A 22,114-nucleotide genomic window follows, 5' to 3' on the forward strand; every position below is an offset into this window, starting at 1 on the left:
TTTTGAATTCAGTTTGTGAGGAATTTGTTCAGGATCTTTGCATCTAAGTTCATCAGAGATATAGGCCTATAGTTTTCTTGTTGCAAATCTGTCTTATTAGGGTGATGCTAGCTTAATAAAAGGAGTTGGGGAGGATTCCCTGGTCTCCGATTAAGTGAAACATGAGAAAAATTGGTTATAGTTCTTCAATGAAGGTTTGATAGAATTCAGCTGAGAAGCAATCTGGTCCTGGATTTTTCTTTTGGGGGAGGTTTTTTAATACCTTTTCAATCTCCATGGATATGATAGGTTTGCTTAGGAGATTAATCTGCTCTGAATTTAGTTTTGGCAGTGGTATATGTCTAAGAATGTATCCATTTCTTCTAGACTATCTAATCTCGTGGAGTAGAGGTTTTGAAAGTATGCCCCAATGATTCTTTCAATTTCATATATCTGTTGTGATCACTCCTTTTTCATTTTTGATTTTGTTAATTTAAGACTTCTCTCTTATTTTTTTTGCTTGATCAAATTGGCCAGCGGTTTATCAATCTTGTTTATTTTTTTCAAAATACCAGTTTTGTTTCATTGAGTTTTAAAATTGTTTTCTTAGTTTCCAATTCATTAATTTCTACTCTGATCTTGATTATTTCTTTCTGTCTAGAGCTCTTTGAGTTGGATTCCTGTTTTTTTCAGTGCATTTAGGTGAACTGTCATGTTATTAATTTGGGATTGCTCTGTCTTTGTTATGAAGGCATTTAGAGCTATGAATTTTCCCCTTAGGACTGCCTTCATTGTGTCCCATAAATGTTGGAATTTTACAATTTATTTACTGATTTCTTCCACAACCCATTCATTGTTTAAAAGTGCATTGTTTAGTCTCCAGTAGCTGCTGGAGTTCTTGATGTATCTCTTGTTAATCTCTAGCTATAAAACATTGTGATCTGATATGATGCAGGAAGTTACTTCAATTTTCCTAACTTGATGAAGGCATGCTTTGTGGGCTAATATATGGTCTATTTTGGAGAAGGTTTCATGGGCTGCTGAGAAGAATGTGCATTCTGTAGAGTTGGGGAGGAAAGTTCTGTAGATGTCTATTAGGTCTAGTTGATCTATGATGTTGTTGAGCTCTGTTATTTCCTTGTTCCTTTTCTGCTTGTATGATCTGTCTATTGACGATAGTGGGGTATTGAAGTCTCCAACTATGATGGTGTTGGTGTTTATTTCTGTTTTGTTGTCAAGTAGGTTTTGTTTTATAAACTGTGGTGTGCCTGTGTTTGGTGCATATAGATTTATGATTGTGATGTCCTCATGTTGGATCATTCTCTTGATGAGTAAGAAGTGGCCTTCTTTTCCTTTCTGATTACTTTTGAAGTCTATTTTATCAGATATTAATATAGCAACACCTGCTTATTTTTTAATTTCCATTTGTTTGGAATATCATTTTCCGTCCTTTCACCCGGAGGTGGTGTCTGTCTTTAGTGGTGAGGTGGGTTTCTTGAAAACAGCAAGTTCAGCTGGGTGTAGTGGCACACACCTTTAATCCCAGCATTTGGGAGGCAGAGGTAGGAGGATTGCAGTAAGTTTGAGGCCACCCTGAGATGCCATAGTGAATTCCAGGTCAGACTGAGCTAGAGCAAGACCCTACTTCAAACAACCAAAAAATAAAATTAAAAAAATATAGCTGGTGCAAGGGTCCATTTTTTTTATCTACCCTGATAACTTGTGTCTTGATGGGTGGATCAAGACCATTAATATTTAAGGTTCTTACTATGAGGTTTGAATTAATCCCTGCTATGATGAGGCATTTTGGGGGGGTTGGTGCTTTATTGTGTTTTGTACTTTTTTTTGAGCCTGGGCTGTTTGGTTATTGTGATCTTATTGGCTCTTGAGATTGGTTGTTTGACTGTTCTGTGTGGAGTATTCCCTGAAGTATTCTCTGTAGGTTTGGCTTTGTGTTCATATAATAATAGAGTTGACTTTTTTCATGGAAAGTTTTCCTTTCACGATCTACTAGGAGGGATAGTTTGGCTAGGTAGAGTAACTTGGGTTGGAAGCCATAGTTTTTTAGACTTTGAAGTGTTCCATTCCAGGCCCTTCTGGCTTTCAGGATTTCCATTGAGAAATCTGATGTAATTCTGATGGAATTGCCTTTGTATGTTGTGAGTTATTTCTCTCTTGTTGCTTTTAACACTTTCTCTTTGTTTTCATTGTTACGAGTTTTAACTACAATGTGCCTTGGAGAGTTTCTTCTTTGATCCTGTCTGGTGTTCTTTGGGCTTCTTGCATCTGGATGGGCCTCTCTTTTGAGAGATTGGGAAATTTTCCCTCAATAATTTTATTGTATATGTTCTCTATGCCTCTGATTTGGATTTCGTCTCCTTCTGTTATACCCATGATCAGGATGTTTGGTCATTTTAGGGTGTCCCACAGTTCCCTCCTATTCTGTTCACTTGATATGTTGAATGTAGTGAAGTTTTTGGCCTCCCGATCAATTTCTTCTGTCTTATTTTCCAGGACAGAACTTCTGTCATCCACATTATTAACTCTGTCAGTGAGGGATTCAGAGAGGCTTTTTATAAGCTCTATTTGATTTTTGCTTTCTGTTGGTTTATTTTACATCATGCCCATCCCTTTTTTGAGGTATGATTTCAGTTCGTGTTCTGATTTTCTTGATGCTTCCTGGAATTCAGTCTTGCATTTGATCAAGTCTTCATTAAGCTTAATCATTAGGTAGTTGAGATCTTCCATTTCTTCTTTCTTTCTTTTTGTTTTATCGATGTAGGGTCTTGCTTTCTAGCCCAGGCTGACCTGGAATTCACTATGTAGTTTCAGGGTGGCCTTAAACTTACAGTAATCCACCTACCTCTGCCTCCCAAGTGCTAGAATTAAAGGCATATACCACCACACCCAACTAGAGAGATCTTCCATTTCTTTTTTTTTTTTCTCAATTTTTATTAACATTTTCCATGATTATAAAAAATATCCCATGGTAATACCCTCCATCCCACTTTCCCCTTTGAAATTCCATTCTCTATCATATCCCCTCCCCATCTCAATCATTGTACTTACATATATACAATACCAACCTATTAAATACCCTCCACCCTTCCTTTCTCTTCCCTTTATATCTCCTTTTTAACTTACTGGCCTCTGTTACTGAGTTTTTTCCTTCTCACACAGAAGCCCAATCATCTGTAGCTAGGATCCACATATGAGGGAGAACATGTGGCGCTTGGCTTTCTGGGCCTGGGTTACCTCACCTAGTATAATCCTTTCCAGATTCATCCATTTTTCTGCAAATTTCATAACTTCATTTTTCTTTGCCAATGAGTAGAACTCCATTGTATAAATGTGCCACATCTTCATTATCCACTTACCAGTTGAGGGACATCTAGGCTGGTTCCATTTCCCAGCTATTATAAATTGAGCAGCAATAAACATGGTTGAGCACATACTTCTAAGGAAATGAGATGAGTCCTTAGGATATACGCCTAGGAGTGCTATAGCTGGGTCATATGGTAGATCAATCTTTAGCTGTTTTAGGAACATCCACAATGATTTCCACAATGGGTGGACCAGATTGCATTCCCACCAACAGTGTAGAAGGGTTCCTCCTTTTCCACATCCCTGCCAACATTTATGACCATTTGTTTTCATGATGGTAGCCAATCTGACAGGAGTGAGATAGAATCTCAATGTAGTTTTAATCTGCATTTCCCTGATGACTAGTGACGTAGAATATTTTTGTAGATGCTTATATGTCATTCGTATGTCTTCCTTTGAGAATGTTCTATATAGCTCTATAGCCCATTTTTTGATTGGCTTGTTTGATTTCTTATGTGTTCACTTTTTAAGTTCTTTGTATATCCTAGAGATCTTCCATTTCTTGACTTACCTTCAATTCATTCATATCTCGTTTGAGAATTCTAACATTTTCTTCAATCAAGTTAAGCCTGCTGTCAAAAGCTGAATGCTCTAAGAGATAATTCTGTTTAATTTCATTGATATGTATTGTAGTCAGGTTCACATGCCTGGTAGAAATCACCCAACCAAGAGCAGCTTGTGGGAAAAAGAGATTTATTTGGGCTTACAGGGTTGAGGGGAAGCTCCACGATGGCAGGGGAAAATGATGGCATGAGCAGAGGGTGGATATCGACCCCTAGCCAACATAAGGTGGACAATAGCAACAGGAGAGTATGCCAAACACTGACAAGGGGAAACTGGCTATAACATCCATAAGCCTACCCCTAACAATATACTCCCTCCAGGAGGCATTAATTCCCAAATCTCCATCAGCTGGGAACCTAGCATTCAGAACACCTAAGTTTATGGGGGACACCTGAATCAAACCACCACATTCCACCCCTGACTCCCATAAACTGGTAACCATACATGATGTAAAATGCAATGTATTTGTCCAACTTTAAAAGTCCCCATAGTTTTTATCAGTTCCAATGTTGTTCATACATCCCCATAGTCCAAGATCTTTTAACTGAGCCATAATACTAAAAAGTAACCTCACAAAACCCATAATGGCATAGAATAAAAATTCACACTGCAGAAGATGGTATTGGGCATACCAAAGAAACATTCAGCCAATACAAGATTTAAAACAATCAGGGCAAGCATCAAACTGTAACTCCAAGTCCAACAACTCTAGCCAGTAACAAATCTCTAAGTCTGATAATTCTAACCAGCAACAATTCCATCCCTCCAGCTAGGCTACTCACAGGCCCAGAAAACGTCATCGGTACCAGCAGCTTTCCATAGCAGCTATCTCGTGATCCTGGCATCTCTACTGGGTTTCCACTGCAATCCACGGTTCATCCTCATGGCCTCATTGGGTCTCTATGCAGGCATCCAGCAAACCTGCTTCTCACTGCCCATGGCCATTTCAAAAACACAAGACCATGTTGCAAACTCAATGACCCTCTCTTTCCTGTATTTCTTATACTCCACAATACCAGGTAGGATGCCAATTTGTTGATCCAGAGGGGACTAAAGCAGACTTTGAAGAACAGGATACTCTTGAGCACTCAGGCCCCTTCAGAACAGTCTACATTCTTCCTGTTGCCCCAGTGCAGGTCAGCTGGCCCAATCTCAAAGGTTCTAATCTCAATAGCAGCTGAATGGGCAATGGTTCACCCAAAGGTTTTTCTTTCTGTGCCATATCCCTCTGCTCATACCAGTTCATTTCTAAGCAAAGCAACCGTGTACAACTTCTCAGGACATGGGCATAAGAGCAAGCTTCTCACACAAACTGCTAGCCCCGTCCAAGCAAAGCTCTTTCTCAAAACCTTTCAGTCCATAGTTCTTATTGCATTCAGATCTTTTACCTCTGACCAGAATAGTCCATCAAGCTGTACTTACAGCACTGCAAGGCATCTCTTAGGCCAAGGTTTCAAATTCGTCCATATTCCTTTTAAAAATCAGCTCCAAAAGACCAAAGCCACACAGTCAGGTGTCTAGCAGCAATCCTACTCCTCGGTACCACTTTACTGTTGCAGTCAGGTTTGCATTGCTATTATAAATTACCTAACCAAGAGCAGTTTGTGGGAAAAAAGAGGTTTAGTTTGGTTTATAGGCTTGACCTACACGATGGCAGGGAAAAACAATGGCATGAGCAGAGGGTGGACATCACCCCTGCCCCCCGGCCAACATAAGGTGGACAATAGCAACAGGAGAGTGTGCCAAACACTGGCAAGGGGAAACAGGCTATAACACCCATAAAACTGCCCCCAACAATACACTCCCTCCAGGTGGCGTTAATTCCCAAATCTCCATCAGCTGGGAACCTAGCATTGAGAACACCTAAGTTTATGGGGACACCTGAATCAAACCACCAGGATATGATTGTTGGTTTTTTGATGGTTTGCTTCCATTTCAGTAATTCCTTTGATCAGGGTTGATTGATTGCTGTATTTTCATTTTGGGATTGAATTTCTATTGATTTTATTGGAAGCTTCCATTTTAGGACTAGGCATTCTTAGTAGAGAGCTCTCAGTTTTCTGACTTTTGTTGGCTTTTTTGCACTGAGGTCTACCCATCTTGGAGAGGTGCTTTATTCTGTGGAGGAAGAAGCAAGTTTTTGTCCTTGTAGGATCTTCAGAGGGTGTTCTGTTTTAAATGTGAACTGGATTGGTGTACTGGTGTGCAATGGGGTTATAACTACAGATGCCCAGATTGTGGAAATTGCAGGTACATAAAAGGTGCCTGGGGAACTGGGAGCTCTGGCCCACTCAGTCTACTTGCGCATACTCTTCAGCACATGGGGATCACAGGTTGGGGAACCAGGCTCCAGGAAGCTGGAGAACCAGAGGCAAAAGGTCAGCTCCTGCAGTGGCCTGTGCACACTCTGACTCAGGTGGATAGGGATGTCAGTACCCAGCGGCCAGTCAGGATACCTGAGCAAAAGGCCTGCTTCCACAGCCCTCACACAGGGACCAGGCACAATAGCACCTACTGGGATCAGGAAACAGGGATCTGCACATGTACCCTCTGGTGCAGGGTATCTGGGAATTGGGGACCCAGGGACACTTCAATCAGGAAGGTGGATCAAGGGGCCTGCTTCTGCAGCAAGCTCACTGGGAAGAGCTGGGGAACAAGGATCTGGCCTACTCACCACCCACATACCCTCCAGCACAGGATACCAGGACCAGGGACTATAAGCTCATTTTAAAGAAGAATTATGGAGCAAGGTGTCTCCTTGTTCCTGAGCTGTTCACTTATTCATGCGAGAACTGCTCTGAGGTTACCTGTGCTGCAAAGATTTTCCCATGTCTGCCCTAAAATGCCCACATCTTTCCCATCCTTCCCCAGATTGCCTGCCATGGTCATGTAGGGTTCCTTATTTCCATCTATTCAAGGACCCTTAATAGTTCCCTTGTCTACCTTGTGGCTGGTGTTTCCCTCACTGAACTGTAAGCTGACATGAACAGGGGACATATTTTCCTTGTTCACTATTAACATTCCTGACTTACAGCACTCAACACGGAGCAGGGATTCAAAAATTATTATTTTGTTTTAGAGGTAAAGTTTCACTCTAGTCCAGGCTTAACCTGGAATTCACTATGTAGTCTGAGGCTGACCTCGAACTCATGGTGAACCTCTTACCTCTGCCTCCTAAGTGCTGGGATTAAAGGCATGTGCCACCACACCTGGGTCAAAAATTATATCTTGAACAAATCTTAATTTTATAGTAATTATTCTCCATGCCTAAACTATGGAAGAGGAGTATAAAAATGTTTTTTTTTTCTTAAGAAGTGAAACTACAAAAAAAAAGCTAGGAGATTGAAGAGATAGCTTAATCAATAAAGAGCCTGCCTAGCAAGCATGAGGACCTGAGTTTGAGCACTAGAACCCATATAGAAAACAAAATGGGGCCATGTGTGGTGGTGCACACCTTTAGTCCCAGCACTTGGGAGGCAAATGTAGGACTGCTGTGAGTTCAAGGCCAGCCTGACTACATACTGAATCCCAGGTCAGCCTTGACTAGAGCAAGACCCTACCTTGAAAAAACAAACAAGTAAGTAAATAAAATTAAAAAGAAAGAAAGAAAACAAAATTGGGCATGATGGCACACGCTCACAATCCCAGCACTGAGAAAGTGATGTTTTAGAGGCTCAGTGGGTAAGTAAGCTTGTCACACACTAGCCTGTGCCAGCATAAGAAAAGTTCCCTAGCAACCACATAAAAAAAAAAAAATTGGGTGTGCCCCACTGTGGGGGGCAGAGACCAGAAAATCGCTGGGGCTTGCTGGTCAGCCAATCGCACAAAAAACAGTAACAACAAAATCCCCAGCAGCTCTGGGTTCAGTGAGAGGCTGTTTCAAGGAAATCATGCAGAAAAGCAATAGAACTGGACACCCAGTGTTCTCCTCTGGCTTCTGTGTACGTTATACACAGGGTGTGTGCATCTCCACACGTGCGCGCACACACACGCGTATACCATATTTCCCATAGCACACATACCACACTTAAAAATAATAATCATCTATCTTGAAAGTCAAATTCCTGGTAAGCAGCTTGTCATTTTGGAAATTGTTTCCTAAGTTTATAGCATAAAATTAGGGATTTTTGGTTTTGAATTTTATTCCTTTTTCTGTAAGAAAATAAAGAGAGCTTTGTTTTGCAGGGAATCAATTTCGAGCAAGTTACTTCTTACAGCCAGAGCTCACAACATCAAAACTGGCCTTCAAAGACCTGATGTGGGATGCTAAAGAAGGCACTGTAAGTATAGTTACTGTTGGTCAGACTGCGCCTTCCCAGGCTCTGTCCCAGCTCCTTATGCAAATAACACGTACATTGATAAATGCATTGCAGAGTAGAGAGCACAGAAAACTGTTTCTGTCATTTGGTTTTGAAACAATGATGTTTTCATAACAAACTTGGTACCTCAACTTGATCTTATTTCCCTTATTGTTTTCTTCTCTTGTGATTACAAAGAAAATAATTCTAAGTTTCTATCTTAATCATTCTTTTCCTCAAATTCTTCATCTGTAAAAGGAGGATAATCATGATACTTCCAGCATAAAACTGTTCTAAGAATTACATTAACGATGCTTGACACATGATAAGAACTCAGTAAATGTTAGTGCTCTGGTTTGGTTAAGTATTCCTATTCATGAGAGAGGGCCATGACAGACCAGAGAAATGATTCCATCCAAGTTTAGCTTTGTGACTCAGTGGATCCCTTGGGGCTACTTACAAGAGTGTGGATGATGCTTCCTTACCTGAGCTGGGTAACGGGCAGCTGCATCACCACAGGGCCACACCCCAGCATACATGATGACCTGATTCACTGGAGTTCCCTGCTCAACTTATAGGCAGGTATTCCTTCTCCTCCCCACCCCGGCAACTGATGTTTTAAAAATGCTTTATTTATTTATTTATGAGAAAGAGAGACAAAGAGGGAACGTGCCAGGGCCTCTAGCCACTGCAAATGAACTCCAGATGCATGTACCACCATGTGCATCTGGCTTACATGGGTTCTGGGAGTCAAACTTGGGTCCTTAGGCTTCATAGGAAAGCCCCTTAACCACTAAATCATCTCTCTAGTCCAATTTTTTTTTTTCTTTTTTGCTTATATAACTTTGGGGTCAGGCCTTGTGAGTTTCCTAGGCCTCTGACCTAAGGTAATGTTTCAGTCCAGAGGAGACAACCACATAACAGCCCCCCCCCCCACAAAGACCCATGTACCAAAGGCTTAGCCCCCAGCCTTTAGCACTATGAGAAGGTGGTGAAGCTTTAGAAAGGTGGAGCTTCATTGAAAGAGGTGAGGCTCCTTAGGCCTCTGGCTCCTTTCTCTCCCTTGTTGTTCTAGCTGCTGTGAGCTGAGCACATCATGCCGCCACTTTCCTCCCACACTGCACTACCTCACCACAGGCCATGACAAGCTAACCAATAAACCTTTCATCTCCTAAGGTTATTATCTTAAATATTTGTTATGATCACGGAAGGTTGTTTAACACAGCCAGTATCATCATCAGTACTAGTAGTGATATTAATTATGTCAAAATGAGTAAGTTGCAGAATTTTATGATTGTAATTTTTGTGTAGCATTAATAATAAACTATTCTTGGGCTGGATAGATGGCTTAGTGGTTAAGCACTTGCCTGTGAAGCCTAAGGACCCCGGTTCAAGGCTCAATTCCCCAGAACCCACATTAGCCAGATGCACAAGGGGGCACACGTGTCTGGAGTTGGTTTTCAGTGGCTGGAGACCCTGATGCACCCATTTTCTCTCTCTCTTTCTCTCTCTCTCCCCTGCTTTCTCTGTCTATCACTTTCAAATAAATAAATAAAAATAAAAAGTTTTTAAAAGAATAAACTATTCTTATATCAGTATTTGAAGTAGGAAACACTTGACATTTAATTCCACTTTATATATTTATAGCAGATAGAAATTATGAGCGCATCACTGCCATTCCTATTTACACTCTTTGCTCCTGCCCCTCCCGACAGCACAACAAAGGAACCGTTGTCAGTGTGGCGCTGAACTTCAGTGTCCCTTTCCTTGCAACCCACGTCTTGTCTGGACCGTCTTACTTTTAAATAACTTAAATATTTTAAATATTTAGTATCAAATATCTTGTACTGAAAATCAACACAAATGTTGAGTAAATTATAGTTAATTTAATGAACTTGTAATCAGAGAACTAACTTTTTAGCTCTCAATTTTAATTAAAAATACTCAACTATTAGTTGTCAGTATAATTTATCTAGAAAGTTAAGCTAGTTGAATCTGTTCTTAAGACATAAACATCAGTATGTCAGTTTATTCACAATCTTACTCATACTTTGAAATAAACCTGAGCAGTCACATCAGATGGTCAGTACATTCTCTGTGTCAAAATATCTATGTAAGGATGAGGGGATGGCTTAGTGGGCAAGAGAGTTGCTATGCAAGTATGGGGGCCTAAGAATGCCTGAGCCTGATCCCCAGCACCCATATGAAAAGCTGGTCATGGCCCTGCATGCTTGTCACTCCTGTCCTGTAGGGAGCAGACCCAGGAGAATCACTGGTCAGCCAGCCTGGCTGCAAATAGCAGCTATAGGTTCAGTCAGAGACTCCATCTCAAGGAAACAACATGAAAGAGCAATAGAGGAAGATGCCTGCTCTCCCTTCCAGTGTTCTCCTTTAGCCTCTGCAGGCATGCACACAGGGCACGCACATCCTCACACGCATGTACACTGCACATACCACATACCACACAATGTGCACATGCAAAAAATATCTATTCAAGAAGCCAAAGTAGAACAGAGATAACGATTTGCATTAGTTACTTTTATCATTAGTGTGACAAAATAACTCACAGAACAACCTAAAACATGAACAGTTTATCTTGGCTCATAGTTTCATTGATACTTCCCCATAATGGTGGGGAAGGTGTGGCAGAGAATCTCTGGCAGTGGGAACATGTGGCAGAGTTTCTCATGTGGCCCACAGACCAGGAAGCAGGAAAGTTGGGCCAGAACCAGATATGATCTGATCTTCAAAATCTACCCATAGTGTCCCACTGCCACCATCTAGGCCCTATCCTAAAGGTTCCACAGCCTCCCAAAATAGCACCACCAGCTGGGGACCAAGTTAACAAACACATGACCTGTGGGAGACATTTCAGAGTCAAAACAGAACAACCCAAGCCAAAGGAGCAGTAGCTGGGTAATACAAATTCCCCTGTGCTCTGGTTGCTCTGCCCTGGTGGCTGTCTGTGCCCACTCACATCCTGTAGGGATGACCTGAGTCTAGAATACAGTGACCCCATAGTCAGCATGTGACAGGACCTGCTAATCCTGTCAGCTCTTTTCATTGCAGTTTGTAACTAGTTAAGAAAAATGCAATTGTTTCAAATGTAATTTTATGAAAAATTTACCTGAAATGACTTATTTTCATATTAAATGAACTGTATGAGTCATTTCCTTTTTTAAGAAATATGTTTTTATTTATTTATTTGTATGTGTGTATATGTGTGTGTGTCAAATTGTCTTGCTACTCTAAACAAATGTCAAACACTGGGCCACTTTTTGCACCTGGCTTTATTTGGGTATTAAGGAATAGAACCCAACCAGTAGGCTTTGCAAGCAAGCACCTTCCCAGCCCTGAAGATTTTCTTGTGTATATGTTTATATAGAACTTTTTTCTTCTTTTTCAGTGTATATACATTTTCCTTGGGTACAGGACATCTTGTTTATTTGGTTTTTAGGTTGTTTTTAAATTCATTTGAGACAAAATAATTACATGTAACAGGAATGGCCTCAAACCCACTTTATTTATATATTCTTTTGGTTTTTCAAGGTAGGCTCTCACTCTAGCCCGTGCTGACTTGGAATTCACTATGTAGTCTCAGGTTGGCCTCGAACTCATGGCGATCCTTCTACCTCTGCCTCTCAAGTGCTGGGACTAAAGGCGTGCACTACTATGCCTGGCTCAGACCCACTTTATAGTTGAGGCTAACCTTGCACTCTTGGTCCTCCTGCCTGTACCTCCCAAGTTCTGGGATTACAATTAAGTGTTACCACATCCAGTTTTATGTTTCTTTTCTTTTTTTTTTTAAAAAAATATTCATTTATTTATTTATTTGACAGTGACAGAGAGAGAAAGAGATAGAGAGAGAGAGAGAGAGAGAGAGAGAGAGAGAGAATGGGTGCGCCAGGGCCTCCAGCCACTGCAAACGAACTCCAGACAAATGTGCCCCTTTGTGCATCTGGCTAACCTGGGTCCTGGGGAATCGAGCCTCAAACCAGGGTCCTTAGACTTCATAGGCAAGCGCTTAACTGCTAACCCATCTCTCCATCCCTGTTTTTTAAAGTTATATACGTAAAAGTTGATTGGGAAGCTGGGCATGGTGGTGCACGCCTTTAATTCCAGCGGTCGGGAGACAGAGGTAGGAGGTTTGCTATGAGTTTGAGACCACCCTGAGACTACATAGTCAATTCTAGGTCAGCCTGAGCTACAGTGAAACCCTACCTCGAAAAATCAAAAAAAGTTAATTGGGGAAATGGAGTCCTATAAATGATAAAAATAATTTTTATAATTAATTTTTCTTTTAGATTAAGTCAATACCAAGTCGTGTTTCATTGATTCTGACCCTGTGGAGCTGTAAAATGATTCCTCTCCCAGGAACAAGCATACAGGTTCTCAGCAGACATGTACGCCTCTGTCTGTTTGATGGTAGCAAGGTGAGTTTACTGAGGACTAAATCAAGATAATGGAAAAATATTTCGTTTTTACCACATATTACGTACATTATCCAAATACTACATTTTCCTCACTTCTCTCTCCCTCTCTGTGCCTCTCACCTCTCAATTATATATACCCACATCCATATGCATATACATATACATATATGGTAGTGTACCCACGCTGATTCTGATTATGTTGGGCTGACCCCTGGCTCTTTGAATTGATAAGTATTTGATGATTATGGCTCATCGCAGTTAATCTGAGCTTAGATTTGATTCACCTGCAGAAGGTACTGATGTCCATGTTCTGCTGTTTCACTCAGTCCAAGTCTTAGCTAGAATATTACACTTTGACAGATGTAATGTCTGTAAAACCAACACTACAGTCAAAATATTGAAGGAGACCCTCTCCTTACAAAGCTTCCTCTTCATCTTTTTTCCACTCAGCTCATCCCTGATTGCTAGCAGGGTGGTTTTCACCAACTACCAAACCAAAGTCTGTGGGATGTTTTTAAAAACAGCATATCTTTCTGGCTGGAAAGATGGCTTAACAGTAAAGGCACTTGCCTGCAGAACCCAAGGACCCAGGTTTGATTCCCCAGTACCCACATAAGCCAGATGCACAAGGTCATGCATGTGTCTACAGTTGGTTTGCAATGGCTAGAGGCCCTGGTGTGCCCATTCTCAACCTACCTCTCCCTTGCAAATAAATAATTAAATAAAATATTTTAATAAAATAATATATCATTTATGAGGTTCAAGCTGTATGCTTAGGTAGAAATTTATGGCTTTAATTCCATATACTATAAAAAATACTCAAAAGCAGTTATCTGAAGAACCAACTTAAAAATCTAGGAGTAGGAGAGTGAATCAAACCTGATGGAAATAGAAAGGAGGAAATAATAAAGAATAGAAATTAATAATATAGAAAAAAGATGACGCCGGGTATGGTGGCACATGCCTTTAATTTCAGCACTCAGGAGGCAGAGTAGGAGGATCGCCATGTTCGAGGCCATCCTGATAGTACATAGTGAATTCCAGGTCAGCCTGGGCTAGAGTGAGACCCTACCTCAAAAAAAAAAAAAAAAAAAGAAAGAAAAAGAAAAGAAAAAAGCTGATTCTTTTCAGAGTCAATTTAAAAGATGCTAAGTAAGAGAGAAAGAAAACAAATTACCAATATCTGACATAGAGATAGAGATAGTATCACAGATCATACAGTTTTTTAAAGGCCAACATTTTTGTTTGTATTTTTTTTTGTAAAAGACAGGGTGTCATGTAGTCAGGCTGGCCTCAAACTCACTATGTGGCTGAAAGTGACCTTAGACTTCTGATTATCTTGCCTCTACCTCCTGAGTGCTAGGATTATGGGTGTGACTGCCACACCTGGTTTTATGTTCTGGGATCAAACCCAGGGCTTCATGCATGGTAGGCAAGCACTCTACCAACTGAGCTGCATCCTCAGCCGCCAACATGGGATATTATCAACAACTTTATACCAGTAAGTTCGAAAATCCTAATAAAATAGACAGCTTCATGAGAATCATAATTTGCTAAAATTTACACAAGAAATGAATAATCTGATAAATGAATGGAAGCTTAAGAAATCTTTCTGCAAAGGAAACTGCAGGCTCAGGTGGATTCACTAGTGAATTCTTCCAAGGATGAAGAAGAGAGATATTAATCTTATACAAATTCACTCAAAGAAAGATAAAGAGAAAATGTTTCACAATTGAGTTCATAAACCCAAGAAAAACATGATACCAAATATGACATACCAAGAAAGAAAAATTGCAAAACCTCTTAGGGATATAGAAACTAAAATCCTAAAAATTAAAAAAAAAAATCATAAAATTGAATCTAGTGCAAGATAAAAAGAACAGCATATCACAAATAATTGAAGTTTCTCCCAAGAATTTAAATGTATACACTTACTCAGTTAACATTTGACATTTGAAACCATTTTTGTAAATTTTCATATTAATAGCACAAAAAGAAAAATCATGTGAACAATAGACATAGAAACTAGATATTGAGGGCTGGAGAGATGGCTTAGCAGTTGAGCGCTTGCCTGTGAAGCCTAAGGACCCCGGTTTGAGGCTTGATTCCCCAGGACCTATGTTAGCCAGATGCACAAGGCGGTGCACGCGTCTGGAGTTTGTTTGCAGTGGCTGGAAGCCCTGGCACACCCATTCTCTCTCTAAATGTCTCTTTCTCTCCCTCTCTCTCTGTCACTCTCAAATAAATAAATAAAAATGAACAAAAAATGTTTAAAAAAAATAGATATTGAGAGCCAAGCATGGTGGCACACGCCTTTAATCCCAGCACTCAGGGGCAGAGGTAGGAAGATCACCATGAGTTTGAGGCCACCCTGAGACTACATAGTGAAGTCCAGGTCAGCCTGAGTGAGACTGAGACCTTACCTTGAAAAACTGAAAAAGAAAAAAGAAAGTAGATATGGAAAAATGTTTAACAATTTTTATTTTCCATTCAAGATTTTTTAAAAAGTTTTCTACAAACTAGAATTAGAAGGGACTTCCCTCAAATTTGTAAAGAGCAACAAGAAAAATGTAAGTTAGCATCACCATACTTAAAACTGATAGACTGAATAATTTTCTTCTTTTTATTTCAAATTTTTATTAGCAACTTCCATGATTATAAAAAATATCCCATGGTAATGCCCTCCCTCCTCCCACTTTTTGAAACTCCATTCTCCATCATATCCCCTCCCCAAGACTGAATAATTTTCCCCTAAGATCAGGGGTAAACCAAGAATGTCTAAGAAATAAAAAGAAAACTCAAATTTTAGCTACTTGGTTTTTTTGTTTGTTTGTCTGTTTGTTTGTTTTCAGTGCTAAAGATTGAACCTAGGGCTTTGTGCATGGTGTACACTCAGCTAAAAGATAACTCAAATCTTTCAATGATCAAAAGACTTGAATGAGCCGGACATGGTGGCACATGCCTTTAATCCCAGCATTCAGGAGGCAGAGGTGGGAGGAGCACCATAAACTCGAGGCCACTCTGAGACTACATAGTGAATTGCAGGTCATCCTGGGCTAGAGTGAAACCCTACCTCAAAACAGCAACAACAACAACAAAAGATTTGAATAAGCACCTCAAGAAAGAAAACATGGAAAATCAGTAGATATATTAAGAGTTACTCAGAGGTAGGAGGATCACTGTGAGTTCAAGGCCAACCTGAGACTACATAGTGAATTCCAGATCAACCTGGACTAGAGTGAGACCCTACCTCGAAAAAACAGAGAGAAAGAGAGAGAGAGAGAGAGAGACTTAATATATAATAAATTATCAGGGAAATACAAGTAAGACAATAATAAAGAATGCCCAGCTATGTACTCTGTACAAGAATATCTCTCTAGCTCCTGTACTGGAGAGATGACTCAGCAGTTAAGGCACTTGCCTACAAAGCCTAATGAGCAGGGTTCAGTTCCCCAATACCCATATAAAGCCAGATGTACAAAGAGGCACCTGTACCTGAAGTTTGACTGAAGTGGCTAGAGACTCTGGTATGTTCATGTTCATGCTCGCTGGCTCTATGTCTCTCTCTATCTCTCTCTCTCTGCTTTCAAATAAACAAATAAAAATATTTTAAAAATAAGATAGGTAGGTTAAAATGAGGACGGAAGAAGATACACCACTGAAAAGATATTACTCAATAAGTGGATATTGCATATTGAGAAAAAGGCTAAACCCCCAGGAAGACATAGCAGTCCTAAATGTATATACATCCATTATCAAAAATACATGAAGTTAAGTATATAAGCCTCAAAATAGAAATGAGCAAAGCCACAGTCATAGTTGGAAAATTCAACATTTCTCTCAGTAGCACCTAAGAAACATACAGAGAATTAGCAAGAATAGAAAAGAATTAACTAACATGTCAGCAAAGTAGATACAATTGATATTGATATTTATATAAAAGCTCACCTTATAATACTGAAATGTGCATGACTTCAGTGCATGTGGAATAATCACCTAGATAGATAGATGGTCTTGGATCAGAAGACAAGCCTAAACAAATTTAATAGAATTGAAGCCCAAACCATATATGGTTCTTGAGCACATAGAATTAAATTAGGACTGTGATGGTTAATGTTCATTGTTGACATGACTAGACTTGGAGACACACCTCTGGATGCATCTTTGAGAACATTTCCAGTGAGGTTTAACTACCAAGGAAAGGTTCACCCTGCATGTAGGCAGCACCATTGAATGGGCTGAGGTCTAGACTGAATCAAAAGGGAAAAAAAGGGAAGCTGAGTTGAGCTGAGCAAGAACATTCATCTCTCTCTGCTTCCTGACTAAGGATACAATGGGACCAGCTGCCTTTCACTCTTGCTGCCTTAGCTGGAGTCACTCTCACCACCATGTCTTCTTTACCGTGGTGGACAATACCTTTAAATCATGAGCCAAAGTAAACTCTTCATTCACAAGAGTGTATACCTGGCTGAAGCACAGCACAGGTAAAGATCCTTCGGAATTGGGAGGCAAGTGTGGCTGAGTAGAGAAGGTAGTCAGAGATGACAGCAAGGGACAGAGTGAGTGTAAGATACATGCCATCAGCTTTGATTTTAAAGCTCTATCTTTGTCCTGTAAACAAAGTAATCAGAGGATGTGACATGATTAGATTTATGTTTGAAGACGATCTTTGCTTCTCTAAAGAATGATTGGAGAGGAGTCAGAGGATGTATGAGGAGACCGCTGGGATCAAGGGGCACGGTACTTGGGAACAGTATGGAGATCAAGGACAAAGGTCATGTTCAAGAGAAAAAAACCTGAAGCCAGCTCACATAAGATTATTGGCTCTGCCATTGCTGGCATGGCACCTTGACCCAGTGATCTGACCTTGCGATTTCCCTTTCCTCACTGGTTGGTGTAGGGGTTGAGTTAATGTTAGTCAAGAACTTAGAACACCACAGAGCACAGTGGGTACTTCACAAGTGTGACTAAAGAGGTGATGATTACAATTAGAAAGGTGGGCAGGATTGCTGTGGAGAGGGAGAGGTAAGAGGCAAGAGTCAACAAAAGTGGGTGAAGGACTGGGTGTGAAATGTTGGAGAGAGTAAAATGTTAAGTGGGTTTCAGGTCTCAGACTTCCACACCTGATGGATGCTGGTAACTTTCGGTGGGATGGGAAATGCGAAGAGGACCCAGTGTGGAGAAGTTGACAGAGGTTTGGTTCTGTTCATGTTGAGTATTCTTACAAATCCTAGTGTAATGAAAATGCCTCTCTTTCATCGGAACTTGAAATGTATCTTCACTTCCAGTCTGGGCACAAATTCACTTCCATAAATAGGCCGGCAGGTGTCATCAGTGACCAAGAAGAAATGTCAGTGACAGCATTGCATTTAGCTCATCCATTCTGGCCTCACACTTATCACTTGTGACCCTCAGTCTTAGCCTCCCAAATGCTGGGATTCTACCTTAATTTTTCAAAGATAGAGTCTTTTGTGTACTCTAGGCAGTTCTGGATCTCTCGCTGTAGCCCAGACTCATCTCAAACTCATGATCCTCCTGCCTCTGTTTCCAGAATGCTGGAATTACAGGTGTGTGCTATCACACCCAACTCTAACTTAACATTAGGTTAAAAAAATGCTTATTTTTATTTATTTATTAGAGAGAGGGAAAGAGGTACATTAGCGCCTCATGCCACTGCAAAGAAATTCCAGACACCTGTGCTATATTGTGCATCTGGTGTTACATGGGCACTGAGGAATCGAACCTGGCTCAGTAGGCTTTGCAAGCAAGTGCCTTTCCTGCTGAGCCATCTTCCTAGCCCCAAAATTAGATTTTAATAACATATCAAAATAACAGAACTTATATCAAAATCATAAAATTTAATTTATACAGCTAATTTGTAACAGATTTCCAAGTTGAGAAGTTGTAGAACAAATTTAATAGTAATGCTCTGTATTTAAGTTCTGTAATAAATCTAAGTCTAGTTACAAATAAGAAATGTTAAAACTAGGTGAAAGGTCTGGAAATACCCCCATAACTTATGTGTCACCACTATACCTGTGTATGCATCTTGCCTGGCTGGTTGATTTTTCTACAAATACATTTTAAACTCCACATATTGCTATCCTCTGGGAGTCTGAAGATGCAAATACTGTATCTTGTCAAGCTCTTCCAGGTTTATGAGGTTCTCTGCTTTGCTTGCTTGTTTATACCTGTTCCATCTTATTTATTTAGATGGCAGAATTTCCACGTTTTTATATTTTAGTTCCCTGATTATCTTTCTGTTTTTTGTTTGTTTGTTTGTTTTGTTTTCTGTTCTGCTCTTGAGTTGATGCAGTAGATGTTTGTTGTTTTCCTGTTCAATAATGTCCGTGTGGATCTTCTTTATATCTTCCATTCTGTCCAGATTTCCTTAGTTTTCTTCACACTGCATTTCTTTGTTTTAAATTCATTTTAAGTATGCCCAGGATTGCTTATGCCTTTTTGGGGGGTTGCTTTGCAACCCATGTTAAATAATTCTTGCATCTATGTTCTTAGTGTTGGTATCTATTGAATGTTTGGATCTTAGTATCATGAGTGATATTTTCTTGAATCTTGCATATTGTGAGTATTGTATTATGAAGAGACTCTGCCTCAAACAATAGTACAGTGTGGGTATGTGGTACCGGTGGTGGAGACCAGGGTTTGCACATGCTAGTCAAGTGTTCTACCATTGAGCTACATCCCCAGCCCTAAAATTTGATTTTAAGCAGACTTCTGATACTGTGCTGGCAGGTGAGGCTGCATGCCACCTCATTGCTGCCAGGTAAGAGTGCAGTCCAGAGTCCCCATATGTCTTCTGTTCACACTGAGGAAAGGTGTACCTCCTTATTTCTGGACCCTAATGGATGTTTAGACTCCCCACCTGGCCACATTGATGGCACCAATTGTGATATCCCTAGGGTCCTGTGATCTCTAGCTAGTCCACATTCCTATCTCTACCCTCAACAAATGAGTAAACAAGGTTTGTATATTTCATTATATTTTACACTAAAGGAATGTAAAAATGAACTAAACTTTAGTTAATATGCATATTACAGTATTTGCAGAGAAGTTCAATGATGTCTGAACATTTGAGGTACATTAATATAGAAGATGAATTGATGAATGGAAGATGATACGTAATGAAACCAGTGTAATAAAATTATGAGTACAGCTGGGCATGATGGCTCATGCCTTTAATTCCAGCACTGGAAAGGTTAAGGTAGGAGGACTGCTGTGAGTTGAAGCCACCTTTAAGCACTCGCTAAGAAATAGTACACCAATAAGACAGATGTAAAGCGCACTTGAAGAATCTTTCTTATCTGAGAACATTTCTTTTATACATATTTCATATACAAACTGATTATTATTCAAATTAATTATTTTTTTAAAGTTATGAACTGTTCCCAAAGTGTGTAAACATACAGGGACTGGCAAAGCAGAGTCCCATGGCTTCTCCATCTCTCCCTGCTAAAGCCTAACAGTAGGCAGTATCCAAGTCTTTCTACTTAACTCTGTGCACCTAAAAAGTCTCTAAAAATGGTCTTACTAATTTGAAATTTAACCCTAGAATGTGATTGAGGGTCCCAATGTACTCCTCCCCTAACCCATTCTATCCCTCTATATAGGTAAATGACTATTCTAAATTTTGTTTTATTGATTTTATATAGCCTAGTTTTAATGTTTTCATTCTTTACAAAGTGACATCAAAAGCTTGTATCCTCCTACAGCTTTTCTTTGTTCCCATCACCATTGTGTTTTTGAGATGTATCTTAGTTGGATTTCACTATTAATGAATATTTTCAAGGATACAATGATTTTTTGTTGTGGGGAATATCCCACAATTATTTATCTATTCTTCTGTTAAGGAATATTTTTACGTTTGCAGTCTCTGAGTGAGATTTCTTCAACATAAGACATGTCTTTAGAGTATATGCTTGGACGGAGATGATATCATATACTGGGTAAACCAACTCTCTTTAGAGTATATGCTTGGAGGGGGACTATATCATGTACTGGGTGATACCAGCTCTCTTTAGAGTATATGCTTGGAGGGGGACTATATCATGTACTGGGTGATACCAGCTCTCTTTAGCGTATATGCTTGGAAGGGGACTATATCATGTACTGGGTAATACCAGCTCTCTTTAGAGTATATGCTTGGAGGGGGAATTATACCATGTGCTGGGTAATACCAGCTCTCTTTAGAGTATATGCTTGGAGGGGGAATTATACCATGTGCTGGGTAATACCAGCTCTCTTTAGAGTATATGCTTGGAGGGGGAATTATACCATGTGCTGGGTAATACCAGCTCTCTTTGGAGTATATTCTTGGAGGGGGAATTATATCATGTACTGGGTAATGCCAGCTCTCTTTAGAGTATATGCTTGGAGGGGGAATTATACCATGTGCTGGGTAATACCAGCTCTATTTAGAATATATGCTTGGAGGGAGAATTGTATCATATACTGGGTAATACCAGCTCTCTTTAGAGTATATGCTTGGAGGGGGACTATATCATATACTGGGTAATACCAACTCTCTTTAGAGTATATGTTTGGAGGGGAACTATATCATGTACTGGGTAATATGCTTGGAGGGGGACTATATCATGTACTGGGTAATACCAGCTCTCTTTAGAGCCTGTGCTTGGAGGGGGACTATATCATGTACTGGGTGATACCACATTATTTTCCTGAGAGGTTCTTCCATTTATACAACCACTGGTAATGTCTGAAAATCCTCATTTCATTATATTCCCATTCTAATTATTGCTTCCCTTGTATCTGTCTTCATACAGAAAGCAGTATGATTCTAGCTTTACTTTTCTCAAATATGTAGTGACATGGTGACTGAGGTCTTTTTAGCTATCAGAATGTGTACTTCAAGAAGGATATAAAATTAGCCTGAGGGCTAGAGAGATGGCCTAACAGTTAGGCGTTGCCTACAAAGCCAAAGGACCTCAGTTGGATTCCGCAGGACCCACGTAAGCCAGGTGCACAAGGAGGCACATGCATCTGGAGTTTGTTTGCAGTGGCTGGAAGCCCTGGCACACCCGTTTTCTCTTTCTTTCTCTCCTTCTTTTCCTCTCTCAAATAAACAAATAAAAATAAAATATTTAAATAAATAAATAAATAAAATTAGGCTTAGTCTACATATCAAGATCAGAATTCTCCACATGGAAAAGATAAGAGGAGAGAGAGAGTGCAGAGTTTCAATTTCTGTGATTGCCAAGACATTCCTTGTCTCCCTTCTATTTCCTTATTGTTGGCAAACTTGAGAGGAGCCTTAGAAGAATTAAGAGTCAGCCTTGTGCTTATTATAGCAGATAATAATCAGAAGGAGTTTGATCCCAAGTTGAGACTATATATTTTAGGAAAACATTAAGACTATAAGTTCAGGAAACTGAGGATTTTATATGGAAAACAACTTGTCTCCCTGTAAAGTCATGCCTA

The 22,114-nt window shown here is 40.0% G+C and overlaps 1 protein-coding gene across 2 annotated transcripts in view; it reads left to right on the plus strand.

The window, feature by feature from the left end:
- Nphp1 (nephrocystin 1) overlaps positions 1 to 22,114 on the plus strand; it is an 84,056-nt gene that overhangs the window by 39,062 nt on the left and 22,880 nt on the right. For both annotated transcript variants that reach the window (XM_045148218.1, XM_045148219.1), the window contains exons 10-11: positions 8,113 to 8,207; positions 12,530 to 12,658. In XM_045148218.1, the coding sequence (XP_045004153.1) occupies positions 8,113 to 8,207; positions 12,530 to 12,658 (224 nt within the window). The remainder of the gene's footprint in view (positions 1 to 8,112; positions 8,208 to 12,529; positions 12,659 to 22,114) is intronic.

The sequence above is a fragment of the Jaculus jaculus genome, chromosome 4, assembly GCF_020740685.1.
Source record: "Jaculus jaculus isolate mJacJac1 chromosome 4, mJacJac1.mat.Y.cur, whole genome shotgun sequence".
In the NCBI taxonomy this organism is placed as follows: domain Eukaryota; kingdom Metazoa; phylum Chordata; class Mammalia; order Rodentia; family Dipodidae; genus Jaculus; species Jaculus jaculus.